This window comes from Pipistrellus hanaki (assembly GCF_964339955.1).
Source record: "Pipistrellus hanaki genome assembly, chromosome: 8".
Taxonomy (NCBI): Eukaryota; Metazoa; Chordata; class Mammalia; order Chiroptera; family Vespertilionidae; genus Pipistrellus; species Pipistrellus hanaki.
In genome coordinates, this window is record NC_140510.1 from 38376074 (window position 1) to 38403344 (window position 27271).

General features: G+C 43.3%; 1 protein-coding gene across 1 annotated transcript in view; it reads right to left on the bottom strand.

Moving 5' to 3' along the window:
• Positions 1–22318, bottom strand: part of DPP4 (dipeptidyl peptidase 4) — a 79842-nt gene extending 57524 nt beyond the window's left edge. Inside the window, exons 1-2 of the mRNA XM_084891925.1 lie at positions 22163–22318; positions 21576–21663 (exon numbers count right to left, since the gene is read on the bottom strand). Coding sequence (XP_084748051.1) covers positions 21576–21663; positions 22163–22168 — 94 coding nt within the window. The 5' untranslated portion in view covers positions 22169–22318. The remainder of the gene's footprint in view (positions 1–21575; positions 21664–22162) is intronic.
• Between the last annotated feature and the right edge of the window lie 4953 nt (positions 22319–27271).

Below are 27271 nucleotides of genomic sequence, written 5' to 3' on the forward strand. Positions count from 1 at the left end.
GGCTCTCTCTCAAGCCCTCTCCGAATGCACAGACCTCTAAGACATGCTCATTACCCGATTCAGGGATCTTTGTTTGCATGGTCACTTTTCCTTAACTTGGTCTAAGTTTTCATGAAGCCTTGCCCTTGATTCTGTAACTCTTCAGCTGTCCTAACTCACTGACCATTACTTTTTCTATCTCCTATTTTGACTCTATTTTTTTTTTTCCTCCATTGACCTCTAAGGCAGAAACACTTTGATATTCAGCCTTCAGCTTTCTGTGCTTCTCTCTATATATTATTCCTTCCTTCCAGAGAATAATATATAGACTTTCTGAACTTTAGGCATATTTTCCATTTAAATAAATGACAAAATCTGTAGTCATTACCACACTCCAAATATGTTTCCCATGATGTGTTGGAGTTTCTTAGTTGACTTGTCCCCTGCTCAATCCTATATCTACCCTATGTAAAAGTATTGCCTTCCTTCCAAAACTAGTTTTCTCTTGAGAATTTGTGTGATTTTAAGTTTTTTACTGGTGACCCAAATTCAAAATATGAACATCATTGTTGATGTCTCCCTCTCTTTTACCATTATCTCCACCCAAACAATCCTCTAAAGTCTTCCTGCGAAATCTTTTTTTCTCAGGTATCCTTGGCATACATAGGTTTCTCTCTAATCCAATCCCTTCATTGCACAGCCACTACAATGGTTTTTCTAAAATATGAATTTTCTCCTGGTCATCTCTTCCTCAAAATCTTTCAATGATTGGCCACTGCCTGCAGGAAGATTCAGACTCCTCAGCCTGGCCTCCACAATCTAACATGAGACTCCCTTTCCAACCTCATCTCCACTCTGTCCTGTATGTACCTTAGCCACACTGATCTGCCTACTGAACCCAACAGATCTTCGGAGGCTTTTCTGCCTCTGTTTCTTATCCAGAGCCACTTCCCTGCAATGTCTTCAACTGCTTCCCTGGCTGTCACAAGGCTCCACCCTCCAATCCCCACCTCTTCTCGGAAACTTCAATTCTAACTTCTCTGACTTTTGCCCCACACTGCTTATTTAGCACTTGTAACAATAACCTGTGCTGATAACTGCTTTTTTTCCAGGCCTACCAGCCTACCTGTGTGGTCTACACAGATAGGCCATGTAGGGCCTTATTTATTTATTTATTTACTTAATTTATTTATTGCATCAACCTAAGCTCCTAGCACAGTTCTATGCCATAGTAAGTAGGCACACACAAAAAGTTTTTGTTTTTTGAGTGACATAGGATATCTTCCAACAAGCATAGTCAAGACAGTGTGATTCTTCTTTCTCAATCCCAGATCTTCCACTGATGACAAACAGCCTAAAGTCTTTTCTCCTAAATTCTCTACTGCTTCCACAAGCAAGCAAACATATACTTACAAAATCAGCCACCATCATAATATTCCTACAGTGGCAATTCTTATTCTTTGGGGATTGTAAAGCTAGCAATAACTTCTCTAGTTAATTTTTTACAGCCTGTGGAAATGTTATTCTCTTATAGGAAATCCTCTTTCAAAATATATTCTTAAGATTTTATTTCTTTTTATCTTATCACACAGTCTTGATTCTGCCTATAAAAGCTTTAGTTTTAAGTAGAAAGAGCTGCCACACTTCTGCTTTATTATTTCATGGATTTAAACCCAGTTTATTAATTAAATAAAAGAGGTTTATTTTTTAGAAACCACTCCCCCCTTTTTTTTATTTCAAAATCAGGATTGTATTTACCTCTGAAAGTTAGTAAGATATTTCTGTTTATAAGCAGAAATAGAGCAAATGAATAAAACCAGCCTTTGGATTTGTTAACATTCAAACAAGAATAAAGCTTCGAGCCACAGAAAATATTATGTGAAACTTATATTGGACTATAAAATACAAGTCTATATTTGTCCACTAAATGCCCTCAGTTGTTTGTACTCATTCACTCAGTCTTTCATACATCAAATAGCTAGGAAGTGAGAATTAAAAATACTGTTGAGAATATATAACCTGCTACCAAGAGATATTAGTTTAAAATATACATAAGGCACAACCCTAAATTAGTATAAATCAAGATATATGATTATAGACATCCGCAGTCCTAATATTATCTGCCAATGCTTATATCTAGATATACCTATACATAGAGCCTACCTCACTTTTTTACATATATAGCAATGGACTGAATGTGTCCCACAAAAATTCATATGTTGAAATCTAAACCCCAATGTGATGGTGTCAGGAAATGGGGCCTTTGGAGGTGACTAGGTCATGAGGGTGGAATCCTCATGAATGGATTAGTGTCCTTAGAAAAGTGACTCCACCATGTGATGACACAGGAAACAGGCCCTCACTAGACACCAGACACTGAATCTGCCAGTGCCTAGACTTCCCCATCTTTAGAACTATGAGAAATAAATGTTTGTTGTTTAAGTCACCTAGACTATGTTAAGCTGATACAGCAGCCTGAATAGACTAAGCTGTATCCTATATAATACAGTAAAAGGCTAATATGCAAATCCACTGAATGGCAGAACAACCTACTGCCATGATATGCACTGACCAACAGGGGGCAGACATTCAATGCAGGAACTCCTCTCAGAGGAGCTCTGCTCAGCCAGAAGCCCTGAGCAAGGCGCATAGCTGGCTAGCACAGTGGTGGTGGCCTCTCCACCTCCACAGCAGTTGGACATCCCCCGAGGGCTCCCGGACTGCCAGAGGGCACAGGCCGGGCTGAGGGACACCACCCCCCGCACCCCCTCCCCACTGCCCCCGAGTACACAAATTTCATGCACTGGGCCTCTAGTATATAAAAAGCAGACATATCCCCACAGAACATCTATCACAGATACTTGGTTTTGTAAGAAGAGAATGAACTGAGTATCTCTAATTAGATTACACACTGTATTTACCCAGGCTTCCCAGAATAATACAATTACATCTGAAATACTGTTAAATGAGGTAAAATTCCCAGAGTGCTGCTCTTCACATTCACTGAGCACTTACTTGCCCTCCTCAGACACTGCTGGGCTCATTTCCTTTGGGCTATAGCTTTTGTAAAGCCATCCTCTCCACTAAGCTCAGCCTCCTTTCTGCTCAGAATGGGCCCAGCGTGATTTTGACCCATCTGCTCATGTTCCAGATATCAACATTGATGCCACACTCTTGCTATGGCCCTTGACACTCATACCAGGCTCAGGGCCCCCTTGTTCTGTGTTGGTACACTCAGCTCCTTTACAATGACCCTGCGAGTCAGTTTCCATATCCTGGCTACCCAGCCCAGAACAGCGCTGCTAAATTGGAGCAAATAGAGCAACAAATGTTCCTTGTTTTTTGCCTTGCCATTTGATAAGCAGTGTGCATTGGAAGACACGTTTGAAACATCTAGCTAAGCGAGTTCTGTGAGATGTGAGTGCCAAGTCCAGGTTTTGACCTTTAGCAAGTTCACAGCTTGCTGCCAAGTTACAACCTATTCTGTCAAACAGAGGACATGCCCACGTCTCTCATTCCTGTCTACTTGCTCACTGACAGGGCGCTGCTGCGGCGACAGATGAAGGGCTTTGGCTGCCTGTGTGGTTTTCCTGGTGGGCCTGGGACATGTCGTTCACTTGACTTATCAGTTCAAAGCACTGTGCTAGCCAAGTAGAGCAGTTAATCATATGTTATCCATCAGCATATATAGAAACTCTCAGATTCACATGAAAAATAATTTAAATTTTCTTCAATTTAAATATTAAAAAAGGGTTAACAACTTTTTATTCTACTTTGATGAGAGCAATCATTAGGTTGAACCATATGAAAATGCCATTTTTTATCAGTCAAAATTGGTAGAGTAGAAGCTTCTAAAATGGTTCAGCCTGCCCTGGATGGTTTGGCTCAGTGGATAGAATGTCAGCCTGCAGACTGAAAGGTTCCAGATTTGATTTCAAAGTCAAGGGAGAGGGACAGAGAGCTAGAAACATCGATGAGAGAGAAACATCAATCAGCTGCCTCCCCACACTGGGGATGTTCCCGAAACCATGTTGCTCTCTCATCGATGTTTCTAGCTCTCTCTCCCTCTTCCTTCTTCTCTATGAAAAATCAATAAAATGTAAATAAAATAAAATGGTTCAACCTGAGGATGAATTCTCATCAAAGTATGTGGTCACCTAATGAATCTTGCTGTGGGATCAAAACCATTTCTGAGTACAAGTAATTCCAGAATGGCAAGATCCAAGTAAGAGAGTAATGTAGTCCCACGGAATATCCTTGCTTTGATCAGTTGTTCCTTTATAGTTACAGGATGTTTTGAATACTTTTATACTCATTATTAATACACTTTTTTGTCTGTATTAAGCTATGATATAATATTTCTACTTCACATAGTTAAACCGTTTTAGTAAACAAGTGGCTAGTGGAATATGCTCTTTACACCTCATAAACTCATAAAGTTATTAAACATGGGGAAAAGATATCTGGCTATAAAGTACTTGTGTTCTGCATGGTAATCAGTTATCATTTCATATTGATGCTAGGGAAATAAAATGAGTGTCACTTTAGAATTTGACCTAGCAAAATAGCAGCTTTGACATAGGGACAGAGGAAGAAACATCAAGAAGGAGAAACTGACTAGAAGGTTCCTCATTTCTGTGTGACCAGCAGGACATGAAGGCTACCATCTAGAGTGATTCAACAATTTTCAGCAAGGGATTGGTTCCCTAGTGGCTTTGAAATCAGAAAGCCTGGATTTGAGCCCAGGTCTAATTCTCTCTCTGAAGCCTTGGGAAAATTATCGAGTCTTTCAAAACCTCACTTTTTAAAACCTATAAAATGAGAATAATAACATTATCTAGGCCAGTGTTTCCCAAACTTTTGAGATATGTGTACCCCTTCTATAATTTTCGTAATGCTGGGTACCCCTTGTACTCATGAGATCGTAGAATTAGGCGCAGCTAAGCTCGGTGCAGTGCATATCCCCACCAAACTCCGGTGCAACGCGTACCTCCACCAAACTCTTCCCGTACCCCTGGGGGTACGCGTACCACACTTTGGGAAACACTCAATTCTAGCCCATAGGGATTTGCTATCATTACATGAGATAACATATGTAAAGTGCTTAGCTCAGGACTTAAAATTCAGGAAGCCCTATGTGCTGGGCATTCAGGACACAAAAATGAAAAGAAGAGTCTCTCCTCTGGAATACCTAGCAGTGGTGCTGAAATTAAACGATAGCCATTTAGTTTCACCATGTTCATATCCCAAATGATGCTAAGAGCATTACACTGAAAAAATATCTAGGACAAGTACAATCTGGTCATTTCCTAAGTGCTACTGAGCATTACTTTCTCTCATCGACGTGTCTAATACCACCCATAGCATCCATAGTGGCAGTCAGCTGTACAGACGGGAAGTGTTGAAGTTAGGGGACTTAGAGGATTTGTGAAAGATGGTGTTTTTCTGATTACCATATATAAGATGCATTACAGCATACTAGTGGTGCAGTGCACAAAATTCTGTGCTCAGAAGGCAGGTTCCCTCAGCCCAGCCTGCACCCTCTCCAATCAGGGACCCTTTGGGGGATGTTAATGGCCAGTTTAGGCCCAAAGGTGGAAACGAGCCTAAACTGGCAGTCGGACATCCCTCTCACAATCTGGGGCCACTGTCTCCTAACCACTCACCTGTCTGCCTGCCTGATCGCTCCTAACTGCCTCTGCCTGCCTGCCTGACTGATTGCCCCTAAACCCTCTGCATGCCTGCCTAATTGCCCCTAACTGCCCTCCCTTGCTGGCCTGATCTCACCCCCATCTGTAGGCTAGGTTGCTCCCAACTTTCCTCCCCTGCCAGCCTGATATTGCCCCCAACTGCCCTCCCCTGCTGGCCTGGTTGCCCCCAACTGCCCTTCCTAACTGCCTCTGCCTGCCTGATTGCCCCCAACTGTCCACCCCTGCTGGCCTGATATCACCCCCATCTGCCCTTCACTGCCTGCCTGATCACCCCTAACTGCCTCTGCCTGCATGATAACCCCTAACTGCCCTCTCCTGCAGGCCTGACCTCGCCACAAACTTCCCTCCTCTACCAGCCAATTTGGTTCTGATTGGTTGGTTTCTATGCCAGTCAGTATCTCTGGGTTTATCAATGGGGCCTGATCAGAAAGGTGGGGCTGATCAGCAGCCCTGGTGGAGGCCTGGAAAAAAATGTAGGCACGGATGCTGGCCAGGCCCAGAGAGAGAGAGGCAAGTGTTGTTCAACAGCTGCCACACAGGCTACAGATCAGACCCTGCTCCTCTCTCCAGGCCTCTCTCTGGGCCTGGTTCACAGCCCCCTCAGCAGTCAGTGCTGGGTTGCCATAACCCAGAGCTGACTGTAGGCTGACTTCTGGTGGTCGAGCCTCCAGTTGTTGTGGACCCAGGGTTTTTATATTTTAGGATAATCACAAGAGTCAGATTTACCTTCTCAGTAGAAGAAACATAGAGGTACCTCCAGTGGCCTCTGAAAAATGCATTGCCATCACTTTTTTTCTGTGGCTGGAGCTTGTAGAATTTACTCTGAGATCAGAGTGTCAGATGACCAAAATTTTCTTAAGGAAGTTACTAGTGTATTTTCAAAGGTCTATTCTGAAAGGCCAATCAAATGACACAATGCACACTTCTCAGAATAGTAACAATTTGGAAAAAAGGAAACAATTTATGGGGCGGGTGTTGTCTGTTGTGAGTCTAGCCCCAACTCCTTGCCCCCATCCCCTTTTTACTCTACTCCATCCACAGTGGTTTCCTGCTGTTCCACAGACATAGGGGCCCGTTCCTGCCTTAGGGACTTTGAACTTGGTGTACTCTCGGACTATAATGCTCTCCTCAGGTATGCCCAAGGCTTGCTACTCCCTTCCCATCTTCAGGCATTTGTTTAAATTAGTCTTTCTTCCCCGGACCCAATACTTGCAACCCCTCCCCCAAACACGCACACACACTACTACCACCACCACCACCACTAGTTTACACTGTGCCAGATTCACTCTGCCTTTACCCTGTAAGAGAGAGCGGATTCAGCACACACAGGAAGCCAGCACCAAACAGGATGTCAAGGCTGTTGTATTCTTTCATGAGATGGAAATTGCTTTATCATTATCTTTTCTGACTATAGTCACGCCCTCTTCCCCTGTTAGGACTGTTCAGGGAATAAACAAGACTAATACAATAACGGTCAAACAAGCATTTCAAGGGTTTTTATGTCTTACTGTGCTGACTGACATTAAGCCAGTGTAATCCAAGGTGATGAGAAAAAGTAGAAAGGTGAAAACCTCTGAACTGTTTAGATAAATGACCCACAGGACCGTGAAACATGCAAAAATTTGAGCAAAGTTCTGGTTTCTCCTGAACACTACTCAAAATAATTGTAGTAAGACGTCAATGGAAGGTGTTAGAGTGCAAGCTTAGAATGACTGGTTTGAGTTAGAAAGAAAACTGATTTGAGAACATCAGCATTTGAGGAAGTTGGAAGCTCTAATAATGAATCATTCAAGAACTTTCCAGAAAGATTTATATGCAAATGCTTCTCTTGTGCCAAGTGTTTGTCTTCATTTAAGAAAAAGAAAAAAAAAAAAAAAAGATCATTGGGAAACAAAACTATGACAGAAATTGCCCTTCCCAGCACTCGCCAGGCATAACTTTCAAGAGTGTGAGACAAGTATTATTACAGTACCCGCCTCTGAGAGTGTTAAAATAAGCTTAAAAAGTTGAAAACACATAAAGAATAATAATTCTTTAAATTATAGATATAAATTACAGAAATTTTTTTCTTTAAATTATAGAAATAAAGAATAATAATAATGCAACAGAGTTCTTACAGCGTTCTGTGTTGTTCTAGGAACTATATACAACTTATACTCATCCCCGTTTTACAGGTAAGGAAACTGAGGCACACATACACGTGGACAATAACTGGGTTCAAGACCATGACTAGTGAGCACTAAGGCACATCTGAACTAGGCAATATGGCTGCAAAGCTTGTGATTACAACCAATCTTCTAAACAGTCCAAGTATCTGGGAAAGTGACTACACATAGTAAATGCTATGTTGGCAGTTTTTGTGAATTAGTGTAGATAAATTAGACTTTATGGAAGTGTTTGTATTCAAAATTTGAAACTAATACCAATAGGCAGGTTGGTAATAACATCTGGACATGAGTCCCTTAGTAGGTTACCTTAGAACATAATTTGTTCAAGTGCTACTTAGTCAAAGGGATATCAATTCTTCCTAAAAACCCTAGTGTTCTCTCTGTACTCTTATTAGGGATGGCAACTCTGTGACTTCCTGGAAAGGAACTTTTACCACCCTCATTCTCTCTTCCCTCCTATATCCAGTAATTCTCATTATCTTTTTCTTTTTAAACTCATAAATAGTTCTCATGAGAGCTTTATAACAGGCTTCTTTTCTTCCTTTCTTTTTCATGTTTCCAAAATGTAAAACAGAACACAATTCTGAACAACTCAGCGCCTGCAGTACACATTATTAAGGGTATGAAGTTGTCCAATGAGAAGATTCAATGATTCCTCTTTTGCAGCAAAAGCCACCATAGAGCTCATTTTCCCCTTCTATCTGTCCCATGCGCCACTCTTCAATCCTTTCTCTTGCTCTCAGAGTGACCAGTGGGCCTGACCTGTTCCTCAGATCCTTGTCTTCTTGCTCCTTTGGGACTTAGTTTTTATCTCTTCTCCCTCAGCACATCTTCAATTTCTATTCACTGCTTACTCCTACCTTGTTCTTAAGCTTGCACAGGGTGTGCTGATCCTAAAAACTATTCACCTGACCCTACTGCTTCCTCAAGCCATCTCTTCTCAAGTAAACAGTCCACACCTGTGGCCTTCATTTTCTCATGGTCCCTCCTTGTACCTCTTGATCAGCCCCTTACTATACCATTTCTCTCTCCTTATCATCTTTAGCACTTATTTGCTATATCAAAGATTTTACCAATTAGTCAAATAATTTTATATCATTATTTAAATATTTACCCTGAACAACCTTATCTTAAGTAAACTATAAGTAAGCTGGAAGAATGAGTTGATTTTATCTTAATCAAACAGCACCTAGCACTGGGCTCTAGAGATAGGAGGTACACATGATCTAGCACTGGATGACTCAACTTTATATTTATGAATGTATTTTTATTAGAATAAAGCAATGTTAAAAATCTTTAATCAATAAATATATATATTTTTTCACATGAGCTCTAAGATAGTCTCTTTAATCCACCAAATACTTATCTGGTTATATTGAGTTAAAGAGTATAACCTCTTCCCTCAAAGCATGTCCAGTTGGTATCTTAGAACACGACCTTATTTGGAAAGAGGGGTTTGCATATGGCAAGATGTGGTCAGACTGAATTAGGGTGGGCCCTAAATGCAATGACTCATGTCCTTACAAGAAGGCACATGAAGACATACTTTTACTGACTTGGAGATAAATAAGACCATGGGGAGACACAGAAGGAAGAAGACCATGTGAAGATGGAAGCAGAATTTGGAGCCATACAGCCACAAGCCAAGAAACACCACTGATTGCCAGGCAAAATATGAGACAACTTTATTACAGTACCTGTCTCTGGGACTGTAAAATAATTTAAAAAGTTAAAAATACATAAAGAATAATAATTACAAATGCTTACAGAATTCTTCCAGGGCACTGGGCTGTTCTAGGGACTGTACTAGTATACAACTTATTCTCATCCCAATTTTACAGGTAAGGAAACTGAGGTACACATAGGCATGACAATAACTGACACAAGTCCATGACTAGTAAGCACCACGCCACATTGCCTAGTTCAGCTGTGGCTTGGTGTGAATGAAAGAGAGAGAGGTTAAGGAATGTGAATGCAAGAGAGGAGTTAAGGAGAACTGCATGGAGGATTGTTATTTGCTAAGAGACAAGCTGTGCTAAGGGAGGAATAGGTTTGCGGGATAAAAACTTTTGAGAGATGCTACTTGAGATGCCCAAAACACTCAAATGGAGTTGTCCACATCGTAGTTGCATATATGCATGTAGTTCAGGAAAGGGTTGTAGATGGGGTATAAGGCCATGGTACTGAATGAGATCACCTAGTGGAAAGAGAGACATAGTTCCAGGATGGAGCCCTGGAGAGTGGTTCAAGGTTAGAAGTCAGACACAAAGAAGAACTCCCAAGGAGAATGAAAGGGAGCATGTAGAGAGGTGGACGGTACTAGGAGAGAGGGGAACCCCAGTGCTTGCTGAGAAGGGATACGATCAACTGACAGGGCATGAGAGACTCAGGGAAAGCTGAGCTTTGGATTTGGTAACATAGATGTTAGGGACCTTGATGAGAACAGAGCTATTTTACCGACTGGATGACCATAAACTGTATTCCAGCAAGTTTTGGAGGGAGCCAAGAGAGAAACTGCAGTGATAATAGAAAACTCTTTGAGGAGCTTGTGGTAAGGAAAGCAGGGAAAGGGACTGGAAGATTGGTAGGGATGTGGGGATCAAAAAGGACCTACTTTCCACCCTCCCTCCTTTCCTCCCTCCATCTCCCCCTCTTCCTTTCCCTCCCCTCCCCTCCCCTCCCCTCCCCTCCCCTCCCCTTCCCTCCCCTCCCCTTCCCTCCTTTCCCTTTCAGAATGTGAGAGATTGCAGCATGTCTATATATAGAGAGGGGAAATAGCTGGAGCCATGCCTTTGAGTAGGCAAAGGGGGATTGGGTCTGTGCACAAAGGAGGACGGCCTTGGACAGGTGCTGGGAGAAGCAGCACAGGTGACACACAGGTACATACAGGCTGGAGGGAACTGAAAAAGCTCTCTCTGGTGGCTTTCATTCTCTCATGAAAATAGAAGGCAAGGTCATCCATCAGCTGAGAAAGAGCATGGGAGGGTGGGAGGCCTGGAGGCTTAGGAAGAGGAGACACAGGAGAGTCCATTAAGAGAAAGGGCTAGTGAGCAAGTAGGGAATATGGGACATTGCCAGACAGTACCAAGGGGCCACTTGATGGCGGGTTACGGATTTTATTTTCAATGCAATCAAGCCATTTTCGTGCAGATTAATATCTCCCTTTTTGGAAATTTTACAACAAAGATTTGTCATCAATTAGGGTCTTTTTCTCCATGTCACATTAAACAGGAGGTAGCTTTTAGACATTGTGAGGTTATTTTGTTTGCTTTTATTTATTTACTTATTTTATTTTAAATTATTTTAAGTCCTACTTTCCTGGGTCGACTTTTGGAGATCTAGTTTTTGCCATGTATTTTTAAACTTTGTCCATTTTATTTTATGTTGACTGTGCCACATTTTCCATTATGAATTGACATGATAAAATATGACATAATAATCACATAATGATAAAATATTACCATTTATATGTGCTTTTTATGAGAAGTTTGAGAGTAATTTCCCTCAGATGTTTCTGACCCATTTTGTCTCCGATTTATATCTTAAATGATGTAAAATCAGATTTCCCCTATTCTTTATCACTCTGAATGCCAAGAGAAAGCAAATGCTGGCCCCCAAATACCCTCAAGATAAAAAAAAGGCAGTATCAAAACTCTCTGTTTTGCAATAAACTCATGTGGTTAAAAAAGAACATGAGAAGAGGGGAAGGAGAGGGTTATATGCTCAGATTCTTTGGAGAAAGAAGCTGCCTTGACATCTATTTACTTTTTTAAAAAATTTTATTTATTTATTTATTTTAGAGAGATTTGTTGTTCCACTGGTTTATTCTTGCATGTTCCTGAACCAGGGATCAAACCTGCAACCTTGATGTATCTGGATGGTGCTCTAACCAACTGAGCTACTATTTCCAGTTTGTTAGCAATCTAAAACTTTTAATTTGTATTAATAAATAGGTAATATGCTAATTAGACCAGATAGACCAGATGTCTTCCAGATGTCCTTCCGGACAAAGCTGCAGTGGCTGTGAGGGCTGAGGAGGGCTGCAGCCATGGCGGTCAGCAGTGGCAGCAGGAGAGGGGTCATGGGGGCGGCACCTTCCCCCGATGGGCCTGGTTGTCTCCTTCAGAAGGAGGCCAGACTGCATCTTAAGCCCACTCCCTGCGGTCAGGTCAGTAGAATATTCCCTGAGGGATCCCAGACTGAGAGGGGGGGCAAGCCGGGCTGAGAGAACTCCACCCCACCCCCAGTGCATCAATTTTCATGCACCGGGCCTCTAGTGTAATAATAAAAGGATGGTGATAAAGCATATCATATGCCTTCATAGATCATACCCCATCTTTTAGAATTCCTAATGCAACTTAGGTAATTTACTTTCCTCTTCCACCTTCCTTTTCCAAGTGCTAAGGAAGGAGTTTCCTCCTTGTCCCAGAAAGATGAGTCTTGTTTGATCTAGACCAAGCTTGGTAATCCATTCCCCTGGCCAATGATCAGTTTTGAAGTGGACAAGGGACACAAATCTGGCCAATAAGACAGAAAGGGAAGTTGCCTTGGGCCGAAGGACTTCTGGAAATATCTTTTCTCCCTGATAAAACAGATTGTGAGGGAGGAACGGCATCCCCTTCTGTCTCGTGAAGCAGCTGTGTGAGCAAATGATGTGTTGTTGCAGCAGTCACAACTTGACCCTGAGAAGACAAGCTTGAGAACAAAAGCTGACAACAGTCTGAGAATGGCAGAGATGAAAGACAGAATGAACTTGGGTCCTTGAGGATGTTGTTGGATATCTGTGTTAACTGTCTTCTGCACTTTCAATTATATAGCATGTTAATAACACAATAAGAAAAATGAACATTTAATACATGTTGAGGAGTTAATAAATATGGCATCTGGCCACTATTGGCCAAGTACAAACAACCTTTGGTCAGGTTTCTGTTACTTGTAACCAACCACATTCCTACACACTCCTCACTCAGAACCGGGGGGCTGTGAATTGCTGGTGAACGGCATGCCTGGGGGCCAGTCCAATGGCCTATAAATTATTAACTCTTTAAGTTTGGTTGTTTTCTGTGCAGACTTGCCTGGGCAGCATTTATCATTTGCTTTTTCATGTTTCCGTTGCTCTTTGATCATTTACTGGAGAGACATGTAGTACTTTTTATCACAGTCGATGTTTATATTTCCTTTAAAATTGTGAATTATTTGAGGACAAGGGTCCTACCTATCCTTGTTATATCTTTGGTGACCATCAAAGTGCCTGGCATATAGAAAATGCTCAATACGTATGTGCTAACTTGGAGAATTACTTTCTACTGACAGTGTGTGCTGGGTGCATGATGCAGAAGGCTTTCCTGAACTCAGCGGTAGGAAGTGGAAGCAGATTCTGTAGGAAGAGGGAGTTAGGTCAGAGGAACCTAGTAGATTAGCTCTTGCCAAAAGGATAGTCATGTGGACATGAGAAAATTCTGCACTTTGATGATCCAGCAAGCATTCAAGGAGTCATCCCTGTTTCTACTCTTCCTCACTTTACTTTTAAGGATAGTAAGGATTGATTTATTTGTTTATTTACTTATTTTTAATCCTCACCTGAGTATATTTTTCCATTGATTTTTAGAGAGAGTGAGAGAGGGAAAGACAGAGAGAAATATCGATGTGAGAGAAACACACATTGATTGGTTGCCTCCTGCACCTGTTTGGGACCAGGGCCCAGGCCAGCGAGGACCTGCAACCAAGGTACATGCCCTTGGCCATGCCCTTGACCAGAACTGAACCTGGGACTCTTTGGTCTGCAAACTATCATTTTATCCACTGAGACAAACCAGCTAGGATTTCCTCACTCTTCATGTTCCCATACATTATAAATTACCTCCAAAATGCATCTTGCTCATTTTTTAAACATCTCCAATGCTATCACCTCCTCCAATCTTCCAGCTCTCACCTGAACAAACTACACTTCACCCCCCTCCCCCATTATTTACACAGGGTCAGAGACATATTATAGAAATGGAAGTAAAATCCTGCCACACTCATGCTTAGAGTCAAGAGAAATGCCTCTCTGTGTCCCTCTGTCCTATCACACTATTTTTGTCTCAGCAGATATTACTGTCTGATATTACTCATGTGCTTGCCTACTACCCATGTGCCCCATATATTATAAAGATCCGTGGGAGCAGGCTCTTCATCTCTACTGTTCATCACTGCGCCTTCAATAACACCTGCCATGCAGGGAACATTTAATACATGTTGAGGAATTAACAAATATGGCATTTGGCCACTATAGGCCTTAGCCTTGAAGAGGTTTTAAATGGAAACTATCCTATCTAATAAAAGAGAAACATGCAAATTGACCATACCTTTGCTATGCCCACAAACCACGCCCACCAGCCAATCAGGGTGAGTATGCAAATTAACCCAACCAAGATGGAGGTTAATTTGCATATCCACGCAAGAGCGAAGACTGAAGACAGTGTAGAAAGGAGCCAACTGCTGCAGAAGGGAGCGAAGCTGCCAAGAAGCAAGCAAGCAGGACAGGGGAGAAGGGAAGAAAGCAGGAAGCCCTATTGTAGGAATCTTCCTGCAACGGGCCTATAGTATATATATATATAAAAGCCTAAGCGACCTTTACGGCCAGTTGCCATGATGTGCACTGACCACCAGGGGGCAGACACTCAATGCAGGAGCTTCCAGCTGGTGGTCAATGGGCTCCCACAGCCAACCTCCCCAGGCCCAAATCACCCCAATCAGCCCTGAATAGGCCCGATTGTGGGCCAGGCCAAGGAACCCCACCTGTGCATGAATTCGTGTACTGGGCCTCTAGTTAAATAATAAAGAAAAACCACAGGGAAATGAAATTGTCTGTTAAACTCATGGATCTGAGCTTGAGCAGGTGGGGCTTTAAAACAACTGGGAAAATAAGAAGAGGTGATTTCAGCTTTATTAAGATGGTATTAAGGTGACAGGAGCCACCCAGCCAGTTTTGGGGACCCAGTGTGAAGCCAGAGATGGAATAGTCTCCACCTGATACTCACCCCATAGATCTCCTTTTTCTCCATCGTACGTCCTGAATCAGCGTGGCCCCAGGTGTCATTATTAAGGCCCCTGCTGGCTTTGGCTCTGCTTTAAATGACCTCTGCTTTTTGGGCCTTAGATGCTGAATTATGTGACTTAAGCTCATGGGTCTTCTTAATTCCCCAGTGAACCAAATAATGAAAAGATGTGCACATTAATGTGTACTCTTAACTAAAGCAAATGGTTTATCATTAAATAAATAAAAAAAAAAACATCCTAGGAAGTTATAATTTTGAAGTACAATATAAAACTTCAAATACAGTACTTGGCAAAAATAAAACAGCTAACTCAGAAGTTCCAATTTTGTGGTTCAGTTTACTCCAAGGTTAAGAGACACACCTCTACTGGAAGTCACATTGGAACTATGAAGACTAAAGGTAAAAATATTTACAAGCTACTGATTTACAAGGAAAGTATAAGCATCAAGCCATAAAGCAATGATTTATCATTAACTTAAATAACTCTCATCAAAGCATTTTCTTACACAGTTATTTATGGGAACCAGCAGGCTGAGGGAAGGCTAGAAGTCAAAAGACTTGGATTCCCAAGTTCTAATAATTACAAAGCCCTAAACTTCTATGCTTCAGTTTCTTCAGTGTATAAAGTTAGGCTATTAATACCTCTTTCTGTTGTGGTTGTTTCATAAAGATCAAATGAAATAATACAACATCCACTGGAAACAAAGCAAGTGTAATTCAGAGCAAGTAGTATATCTGGACCTACTACTACTACTACTACTACTACTACTACTAAAACATGAAATAAGACCAGTCAAAAGTGTGGGGTATCAGTCCTGGGATGGAAGGTGTTGCCTAGCTACAGCTCATATAGGAGAGGAGGCAGTAACAGCAGGTGCTTTTCCTCAGAACACTTAGCATCCAAGGATTAGCCATCATGAAATTATAATGTAGGTATTTGAGTGGGAATTTGTAACATTTATGCAAATATGGCCTCATTAATTTTATACTTGATCACTAACAGAACGATTTGGGTTCAAGAGCACCAGCTCTAGAGTCACATTGCCTAATTCTAACTCAGTGCAACTTAGAGCAGTTCCTTAACTTTTCTGTAGCCAGCTTCTAAGATGGATCCAGTAATCTCCACCATTAGTATCCATGCCCTTGTGTAATGCCCTCTCTCACTACAGCAGCGTTGCTCTGTGTGACCAACAGAATACAACAGACATGATGCTTGTATAGCATTGGTCACACTTCTGAGGTGGAGTCATAAAGGCAATGCAGTCTCCTACATGGATCCATCATTCTAAGGTAGGGGTGTCGAACTCAATCAGAGAAGGGGCCAAAATCTAAAATCCAGCCTAAATCGCGGGCCGAATGGTTTACTGAACAGTCATAAACTGACAATGTCATAAACTGACAGCGGAGTGCAGTGATGACAGCGCGGTGCGGGCCACATTGCAAGGCCTGGCAGGCTGGATTTGGCCCGAGGGCCTTGTGTTTGACATATGTGTTCTAAGGAAAGCCTGGTACCCTATGGAGAGGCCCACATGCTGGGGAACTGTGGCTGTAGCAATTTACAGCAATGTAAGAGAGCTTGCAAGTGGATCCTGTGTCCCCAGTCAAGCTTTCAGATAATACCTTGACTACAACCTCATGAGAGACCTTGTCCAGAGCCACCCAGCTAAGCTGCTGCCAAATTCCTGACACAACTATGACATAACAAATGTTTGTTGTTTTAAGTTTTGGGGTAATTCATTGTGCAGTCATCAATCATTAAAGCAACTTCTCAGTTTCCGAAAATCACCTGTAAAAATGGAGATGATAATAGTATCCTTTTCAAAGGGTTGTTGTAAGGATCAAAGGACAAGTATATTAAAAACCCTCAGCCCCATACCTGGCACACAATGTTGGCTGTTATTACATCTTTGCAGACCTTCTTTTCCACAAGCAAGGTGAACCCACACGCATTTACAGTCACATTCCCTGAAGGCCTTAGTACTTTGTTAAGCCATAAAATTTCAAGTGTATAGATCCAGCTCTAGTCAGTCCCTTTATATATATGGCCTTCTCTAACCATCAGTTGGGCAAAGAGTCTTCCCTTTTTCTCTCTAATCCCTTTTGTGATGAGCAGCAAGATGTCTAAGAGAGAAAAATCAAAGGCACATGCTATGTATGGCTAGGGAACCAAATGCCAAATGAGCTGGCCTGAAAAAGACCAACCCATTGACCTTATGAACACTCAACAATGGTTGACAATAGTGAACTGAGCTAGCTGGAGTCAGTGCGAGCTTTCACAGAGCTCACTGTTTAGAAATTGTCCCTGAAATGTACAAAGCTTTCATTCAGGCGTAATTCTGTGCTAGTAAGCCTGGAATAGATGCTGAACTTCCTCAGGCAACCTTCATAGATGTTATCTTTCTTTCTTTGATTATTCCTGTCTCCTTCACATTTGGGTTTTCTTTTATTACTGATGGATGGGTGAGCAGTCAAATATCCTATGCACTGCAGAAAGGTACTAGAATTGAGGAAATGTACTGCTAAAGCAGGGCAAAGGGAAAAAGAACAGCTATATTTCTATTCCATCATAAAACTCAATAATAAAATCATTTGATAAAGAATCAAATGAAGTAATAAATCCATGTGACAAACATTTTAAGAACTCGGCCTATCATATAATTTAAAGGGGGAAATAAAAAGATCACAGTATTGAAATGAGAAGGTTCTATTGCTACTAAGCCATATTATTATTATTCAAATTATTCCATTATGAATACATATATGTTTTACTGATGGTTCTTTGGGGAAAAGAATGTATAAATATGTAATATGCCTTTTAGTAGGACATTTTGAAATTTAAAACAAAATACAATTCTTTATTATACATAAAGGAGGTGAACTTTTAATTTTGCTTAGTGAATGCGTAATTTCTGACATCAAGGAGTTTTTATTCTAAAATACAGATGACACGAGTATTAAGTAGGCTTCCCTCCCCCCACCCCCCACTTCATTTCCCTCACCCTTTCTGGGTGTGTCTAGTTCTGCTGAAGTCATCCTTTCATATGGAAACACTTAACCTTCTCTTAAACCAACCTCTCAGGGAAGGAAATTGTGTTTGCTAATTTCTTCCTCCTTACTTTTGGCTGTTTATTTCTTTACTTTCCACATAATCTAGCACTTTGCTTTGTTTTTCTATCAAGTGTTTCCTTCATTCTTTCCTTTTCTCTCTTTTTTCCTTTCCTTCCCATTTATATTTCCACTCTCCTGCCTCACCTCCTCTCTTCCTTCCAGGTATGTATTTGATTTTAAACCTAGATTGACGACTTGCAGGACTTTTCTTGGGCTCTGGATTCTTTAGAATAATGTGATCCCTTCCAGCAGCACAGCTGGAGGAAAGGTATGGCTGATTTAGTGAAAATTCTGTGGCAAGGCAGGCAATGGAACAAGGTGAGCTCCCTTTTCTCCTCAAATATGTAAAGTGTAAATGCCATGTAAGAAATATGAGGAACCCTGGCTGGTGTGGCTCACTTGGTTGAGTGTCATCCCATACACCAAGAGTTCAGTGGCTAAATTCCCAGTCAGAACACCTGCCTGGGTTACAGGCTCGATCTCCAGTAGGGGACATGCACGAGGCAGCTGATGGATGTTTCTCTCTCATTAATATTTCCCGCTCTACCTTCATCTCACTCTAAAATCAATGAAAAAACATATTCTTAAAAATATATAGGAGGAGGCAACTTCAGTGGTGGTATAAATAAAGCACAAAATGAAACCACATCTCCTAGTTTCCCAAAAATTGTCCTTAGCCACGTTCCCCTTACTCCTTGTGTTCCCTGAAATATAGTGGCAACCATTCTTTGGTAAAACTGCTGTTTGAATTTTAACCCTGCTAAGTGTGGCTGTTGCATCTGATTAAAACACTGGGTACTTACCTCAGCTTCCAGGTGAAGACCTGGAGGCTAAGGCAATTTTCCCTTGCCAGGACCTCAGGAGATTAATTCCCACTGACTCAGTAGCTTCAGGAATAGAAACTGTAGATAACCGCTGAGCTCCGCTTTTGTGTTATCGCTTATCGCAAGATAGGGCCACATTCCAATATCCAGCAGGGTGTGACTGGGAACCAACCCTTCGGGCTGTCCCCAGTCTTTAGAATTTAGTCTTTAGGATTTAGAATTTAGAACAAAGGAAAATTCCTGTGGTTTAAACCTTTAAAAGGAATTGCCTACCCCGGAAATGGTGCAGTCATTTGGAGTCCACCTGCCTGTGGTGCTCTTGTGGCTGTCCTGGCAAGTTCAATAAATCCTTGCATGCTTTTTTTTTTAATTAATTAATCAGCCTCCGGTGGTTTTATTTTGAATCCAGGGTTCGACCCCACAACATTCCCAGAGATCAAAGTCTAATCATCGCTCTATATAGCCTCCCCATTCTGGTCTGTACCACCAGTCTGTTGGGACACTTTCCCTAATTTCCCTCTAGCCTCGCTCCACCAAAACCTACCTTCCCACAGTCATGCCCAAGAGTTCAGGCATGCCCAGAATTCGCCAGCAGTTCTTCCCCTACAGGTTACAATCATATCCTTTTCCTGCTGCCCACCTTCCTCTCGGGCTAAGAGTCCTTTTACAATCCCAGATTAGAGCATGTGACCTTGTGTCTCTGTGTAGACGCGAAAGGCATTCACTTTCTTTCCAGAAAACCTTACCTCCAGAACCTGAAGTTAACCATTAAGCTTCCCTGCAGAGGAAGCTCCTGGTGAGAGTTTTCCTCATACTTTCGCAGAAGCATCCTTCTAACCCCGGGGCAGTGTGCTCAAGCCTCACTGACCTGTCCCATTGAGTCACAGCCAGAGACGAAGATGTGACTCTCTGGGGAAGCTCCTATCAGAGAGGACGTTCTTGAGATATTTGTTCAAATTTCATTTGCAGAAAAAAGGTAAGTACTCTTTAAGGGAAATGATAAGGCAGCCCCTCTTGGGGCTTCAGGAGTGACTCAACAAAACAAAACATCAATAGTTTACTCCCACCAAATCCCAGAAGTCAGTTTCAGGACCTAAGCCCCCAGGACATTTCACTGCCTATCTCAAGTGCCTTATCAAAGTCGTGTCCTAGGGCAAGTTTTGATAATTACAGTTTTACCCATCCTTCCTGCACTATAGTGGTGCCTCAGAGACTTTTAAAATATATATATTTTATTGATTATTCACAGAGAGAAAGAGAGAGGGATAGAGAGTTAGAAACATCGACCAGTTGCCTCTTGCACACCCCCTACTGGGGATGTGCCCACAACCAATGTACGTGCCCTTGACCGAAATCGAACCCGGACCTTTCAGTCCGCAGGCTGATGCTCTATCCACTGAGCCAAATGGGTTTCGGCCTCAGTGACGTTTTGATTACTTTGCTTTGTTTGCATGTCTGTTTCCCACTAAATTACTATGAACTTATTGAGGTCAGAGATCTTTATATTTATAAAATTTAATCTTTGTCTTTGCAGCAATTAGTACGGTGCCTGAAACATAATGTAAGATGTGAATATTTGCTCGTATGGATGACCTCATCCTTTGGCTTTGTGTGTGTGGTTGTTTAAATGTACAAAGTATCATTTTATAAAAAGAGTTCAAGTTCAACAGTTCACAACAGAGTCCAAGGTGAGTGGACCGATGCTTGACATTTAACAGTCTAAAATGGTAGCACCCATTGCTTTAAGTTAGTGAAGTCATTATCAATAGGTCAACACATTCAGTTATTTAACCTTGGGCACCTTTGCCCTGGCACTGAAGTTGCTGGGCAAACATGGTTTTTGATAGCATATCTATAAACTAATTCTGCACAGAAACCTGGATAACACATCCTCCGTATATAAGCACGATCTACACACACCCTGGCTGACTACACCACCCAGAGTAGATGCTTCAGCTAGCTGCCCAGTATGTGTTAACACTGAAATGAAAATAAATATTTAAAAGGAAAGTTGGGCCGAGGAGACCCAACCTGGTTATTCTCGTGTGCTCACATCAATAGGGTGTATTCCGTTATACGAATGTTTTATATTAAGAGCGAGGACTGGACTGGAGCAGTTGGCCACGCTGAAAGAAATGGAGGTGGCTTTAAATGAAAGAATGCACCAAATCCACCCTAATCTACTCCTCTCTGAATATCATGTAGTACAGCAGCTTCATGACTTCACTCTGAAATACTTCTATAATGTCTGTAAGTGGTCAGTCATGTTCCCGCATCCCAACTTTGAGGGATGCCCACCATTCCTGGAGGGAAACCACCTGGGGCCCTTGGCTCTGTCTTCTCCAAACTGCATGTTGGGGCTTGCTTTCTCACTCCCCGACACCCACGTGACGTTTGAGATCTTTAAACACTGCCTCCTTTCCTTAGAGGACCACAACAACTTAAAAGTTTAATTTAATAAAAAAAAAAAAAAATCCCAGCCCGCCCCGCTCCCCTAATTTCAGGAAGTACTCAGAAGTTATAGATAAAACGACTGCAAGGCTCCTGCATCATCAACAGCGGAAGTCCATCTAACTGCCACCCTGGAAACAGCAGCAGCAACAACACCTGGGACCCTCAGCTACCACCTGTCTGTCCCAGGGGTCCCAGCTCCCCGACCAAAATCCCCGTCCCCCTTCCGGTGGTTAAACAGAAGCAGATCCCGGTTTCCAACTGTCCTATCTCTCCCCAAAGTGACACACTTACTGCCTTGGCTCAGCAGGACGGCGGGCACGGTGATGATGGTGACGAGCGCCGCAGTCCCCAGCAGTCCCAGCAGCACCTTCCACTGCGTCTGCAAGCGGTCAGATCAGCCCGGTTAGCTCAAGCTCTTCGCCCTGGGCTTGCACCCCCCTGGCATCGGGGTTTCCCGGTGGGCGCGCATTGGTGGGGATGGGGTGGGGAGGTTACGGTGATCTGGGAGGGTTTGGAGCGAGCCAGTGGGAGGTAGGAAGAGCGGTCGCCCTTGAACTTGTGGCCTCCGAGCACATTACCCTTTGCTTCCACTCCGCCCGCACGTCAGAAGCCCAGGGAGAGCCTGGCGCGCGTTTTGGGGTGGCTCTCCGGCCCCGGGTCCAGCCCGGAACCCCGCCGGAACCCCGCCGCCCCAGAGCCAGAGCGGAGACCCAGAAAGTCCCTCCACCTGTCAGAGGGCGGCCCCGCGCTGCCGCCTAACGGGAGCCCCGGGTCCGCTCCGAGGGATGGGGGGGATCCTTTGGGAGAGAGTCTGGTGGACAGGCACCTACAACTCCGACCCTGGGGCCGGGGGAGCGGGAGGCGCGCTGCTCACTCACCTTCATGGTCGGCGGCGGCGGCTCCTGGGAGCGGAGGTCCGGCCGGAGCGGGGAGGCGGCAGGAGTCAGACTCGCCGCCCGGACGCGCGTGCAGCTCCGCCGCGCCCCGCCAGCCGCGCAGTCACTCGGCGCTCCCGGGGTTCGGCCCCGAGTTAAACATTAAGCGAGGCCGGCCCGCTGGGTGGAAAGTAGAAAGGCTGCGGGACAGGCTGCGGGGGGGAAGGCGCCTGCGGACACTGCCATCCCGGCCGGGGGGCGCCAGAGAGGCACCTCCCCCGGGCTGAACCCCGGGAGCCAGGGTGTGCACCGTACGGGGGGCCCGGGGACTCCGGGGGTCGGGTGTGAGACCCTTATGGGGGGTTATGCAGGCGCCCGGCATCCGACGGGGCTTCCCAGGCCGCCAACTCCCTGGGCCAGGGTCTGTTTTATGAGAAGAGCCTTGGAGCTGGGCTCCTGCAATCTCGCGTGGATGTGCCGAGCCCAGAGAGAGCATGGGGCTCTGCAAACTCACCCACAAATTTACTGCCTTGGCTCAGCAGAACAGCGGGCACAGTGATGCCACTGAAACCCAGGACGCTCTCCCGCAGTGGAAGGTGTGTTGGGGAGGTGTGGGGTGTTTAAGGTCTGGGTGGCACAGTGAGGGAGAAGGTGATTGTTCACTATGAATGAAACTTGGAGGCTGAGGATTTGGAGTCTCCCTCAACAGGGAATTTCTGGCTTGTGTTGCAGGCTTACCTTTTCATTAAGATGCCAAAAATAATAACACTACTCCCCACCCCACCCCCATCACACCCCCGGGGCGTTGCTCTAAGCATTTGCTGTGTTTGTTTTACAGGAAGGAAGTCTAAGCTCAGAGAGGGTGAGCCACTTGGCCTCTTCTCTCAGCTGGGAAGTCGTGGAGTCTGAATGAAGAGCCACGTTCTTAACCACTGGCCGGAGGGCCGCTTAGCTTTCACTCTTACAAAGAAGATTTGAAGAAGAGAAAACCGTCAGGTGTGGCTCTGCCTTTTTCCAGATCCCCATTATTCCCTGTAGGTTCATGTGTTGGTTTGTTCATCCATCCATCCATCCATCCATCCATCTGTCCATCCATTTATCTCCACATCCTCCCATTTATTCCATCCATTTCACTAACATGTGCAGGACTGCGATGCAGCAGACTCTCTTTTAGAAGCCAAAGTGGAAAAGTGGAACAAGACAGAAGAGGTCTGTGCACTTGGCACTTTCAGGATAAAACACACAGGTACATATTTGTGTGTGGGGCCCTCTTTGCTCATTCTCTTGAGGATGCGCTACTCTTTACCTTCTAAAAGGCCTCTTCAGTTTGCTCACTGCTGTGGAAAAACAAAGCCTCTCTGTCCGAAGTTAAAAATGCCAAATCCTATGGAGTATGAAAACACACAGACACCAGGGGGGAGAGGGCATGAATGGGGGGTGGGGGTGAGGGGCGGCAATGGGGCGATAAGGACACATATGTAATACCTTAATCAATAAAAAGTTAATAAAAACAAAAAATGATTATGAATAAATTCAAATTTACAATAGTTATCTCCATTCCAGACTTAGCTTCTGCAGTCACGGATCATTTCCCCTCTTGACCACTATGCTTGTGATGCATACGTATGTACACTCATCCACACCCATCTCCTGAGGCTCACACTGAACTCTGTCTTCTCCGATACCCTCGGCCCCTCTTCCCTGATCACCTCCACCTTCATTGAAAGTGTCTCCCGTCACAGAAACTGAAAACGTTAGTCATCTCAGGTTTTCTCACCTCAGGTTTCCTCTTCTTACTTACTTCCTCACCAGTTCCTCACCAGTTCTGCGTTTACCAGAATCTCTCAAATCCATCCCCGCCTCCCTCTTCCAACTGCCCGTAAAAGTGTGTCAATAGCCATATTGTTACTGGAGCCTGTGGGCTGGAGCGGTGGAAACAGAACGTCTAACAAAGATGAAAGGGAAGAGTGCCATATTGGGAGCTCAGTGTCACCAGTGTGTACACTCAGCAATGGAGGAAGGAAGCTACAGCTTTGGGGTGGGACATGCATGCACTGAGCCTATGCGTAACCTCCAGGCCCACACCAAGGAGCCATCCAAGGAACTTATCATCTAGTTCTGCGGAGGCCACGGCAGGAGACACATGTCTTCACATTTGATGCCCACTTCAAAAAAGTTCTTTCACGTATCTCCCTCACTCAGACCGCTGTCACCAGTCTTTCAATCTTGTTTCTTAAAAGTCTCTAGGAAACAGCTGGCCAACACATTAGCCACCACTTATGAGTCAGTGAAATCTTATATTAGGCCATCTCTCTTTCCATACAAAAATGGGAAAAACAGATGTACTACTCAAAGTTCTGTCTATTAGGAAAATTTCTCTTTCTATTTCAGGGTATCCGTGAGAAGGGGTTGTGATGACTTAATGACTGGTACCAACTTACTTTTCAATAAGGCCCACTGTTTTCTCTACTCTGTTGCTTGGTTATATGGTACTCCCCATGAGAGCACAGGGATATGTGGAGGGAGAGACACTGAAACAGTGGAAGTGGGTATCATGGATTCCTAATTCTCTGCTCCATGTGAACTTCTTGTGTCCCTAGGACACTTGGGTTTATCTCCCATAGCTTATAGATGCCATTTCCACTTAATAATGGGTTGCTGCTGAACCGGCCCAGCTATCATTTGGTGGATCAGGTAACGATCAGATTATTATGGGTAGTTCAGGTTGTTCAGTTACGTGTTATCATGGGTTGAATTGTGTCTCCTCCAAAAAGATATGTTGGACTCCTAATCCCCAGTATTTTAGAAAGTGACCTTCTTTGGAGATTGGATCTTCATGGAGGTAATCAGGCTAAAAGGAAGTCATCAGGGTGGTCTCTAATCCAGTATGACCAATGTCCTTACTAAAAGGGGAAATTTGCACACACAGACACACATAGAGAGGAGATGATGAGAAGAAACACAGGGAGAAGGCAGTCTTCAACAAACGAAGGAGAGAAGCGTGGAACACATCCTTCCCTCACAGGCCTCAGAAAGAACGTTGCAACCTTACCAATCTCTCGATGCTGGACTTCCAGCCTCCAGAACAGTGAGACAATACTTTTCTGTTGTTTTAGCCACCCACTTGGCAATACTTTGTCATGATAGCCCTAACAATATGCTTGGTGTTCCATGATCATGCTTTCAGTCTCTACCAAAACCTTGTAGCTGAGGGGGTGGGGGTGGTTGAGAAAGGTGAAGGTGAATAAAAGGTACAAACTTCCAGTTATTAAAAAAAAAAAAAAAAAAAAAAAAAAAGCCATGGAGATGCAATGTACAGCTCAGGGAATATTGTCAATACTATTGTAATAACTTTCCATGGAGACAGATTGTTACTAAACTTAATGTGTTGATCACACCGTCAGGTATGTAAATGTCGAATCATTATGTTGTACACCTGAAACTAATATAATATTGTGTAACTATGCTTTAATTAAAACATTTTAAAATAAAACACAATTCTGAGAAAGCAGCTCTGGGGGTGTGGGCTAGGCAGAGGGAAAAGAAGGACACAAAAATAAAAAGGAAGAAGTTCATTTTCATACAGTGAAATAGTCATTGATGGTTGTAGCCATCATCCAAGAAGAGCCCCCAAAGATTGGGGTATTTTATTATATATCAATAGATAATGAATACATTTTTTTTTAATGGCCTGGGGCCCTAACTGGTTTGGATCAGTGGATAGAGCGTCGGCCTTTGGACTCAAGGGTCCCAAGTTCCATTCCGGTCAAGGGCATGCACCTTGGTTGTAGGCACATCCCTAATGCGAAGTATGCAGGAGGCAGCTGATTAATGTTTCTCTCTCATCGATGTTTCTAACTCTCTCTCCCTCTCCCTTCCTCTCTGTAAAAATCAATAAAATATATATATTTTTAAATGGCCTGGCTTTATTCTAAAAACATTAAGCATATCCTCTCTGATTCTTTTATTGGGGTTTACTTGAGGCTCTATAACATTTCTCTGGTTGCCACAGACATGTCTGGCAACTATTGTGTCTGCTAGGTGATTAGAATCCCAGTATCAGGGCAGCTTGCACTATAGCCTGGACCTAGGGAGCCCTCTCTTGCTCCAGGCTCCATTCAAAGCAGACAGCCTTATAATTACTGACCAAATGGGTTGGAGAGGCACATCTATTTGTGGTATATGGTGTCTCCAAAATCCAGAGTTCTGGCAAACATTGTTCCTCTTGTGGTAGGCATACAGGTGTAGTGAATTGACTTTCATTTAGCAGGAGTATGCTGACATGTTCTAAACCACTGGGTGCCTCTTCATGGGATTTATCCTCTACCACGTGTCCACATTTATCTTACTAAAGCATTTAAGGAACTTGTTACGTAAGTACGCCAGGGCAAATTAGCATAATGGCACCAATGTAATGGACCGATGTGATGTTCTATGGCAGTGGTCGACAAACCGCGGCTCACCAGCCACATGCGGCTCTTTGGACCCTTGAATTTTTAGCAAAGGCCAGCTTAGGAGCACCCTAATTAAGTTAATAACAATGTGCCTACCTATACAGTTTAAGTTTAAAAAATGTGGCTCTCAAAAGAAATTTCAATCATTGTACTGTTGATATTTGGCTCTGTTGACAAATGAGTTTGCAAACCACTGTTATGGTATATCAAGATGATCGAGTTTTCAATAGACTATGAAAGAGAGCTGGCTTAGCCCTGAAGTAAGATGGTAAAAATAAACTGTTGCCTCTTCCAGGTAAAGGCACACTTTTTATGTTGTTCTTTATTAATTAAACTCAAGAAAGAAAAAAAAAGTGCTCATCAGTTTAGTAGCCTCAGATATCAGGACCGTATTGCTTGACCTCTTAAAGTTACCATACCTGAGATGACAGCTGAGATTGATTCATAATAGTTTCCCACAATCCATTTACCTTTGTACAGGCTGAACAGGAAAGTTCATTGAGTGTGAGATAGGAAACCAACACCCCTGCATATTTCAGAGTTTTAGATTAGTGACACTAACCTCTGTATTTGCCCAGAAATGCAGTATTTTTTTGGTTCACCATATAGTTGTAGTGGGACAGTGCCAGGGGTTTCTATGTGGTCTGTCCTGACACAA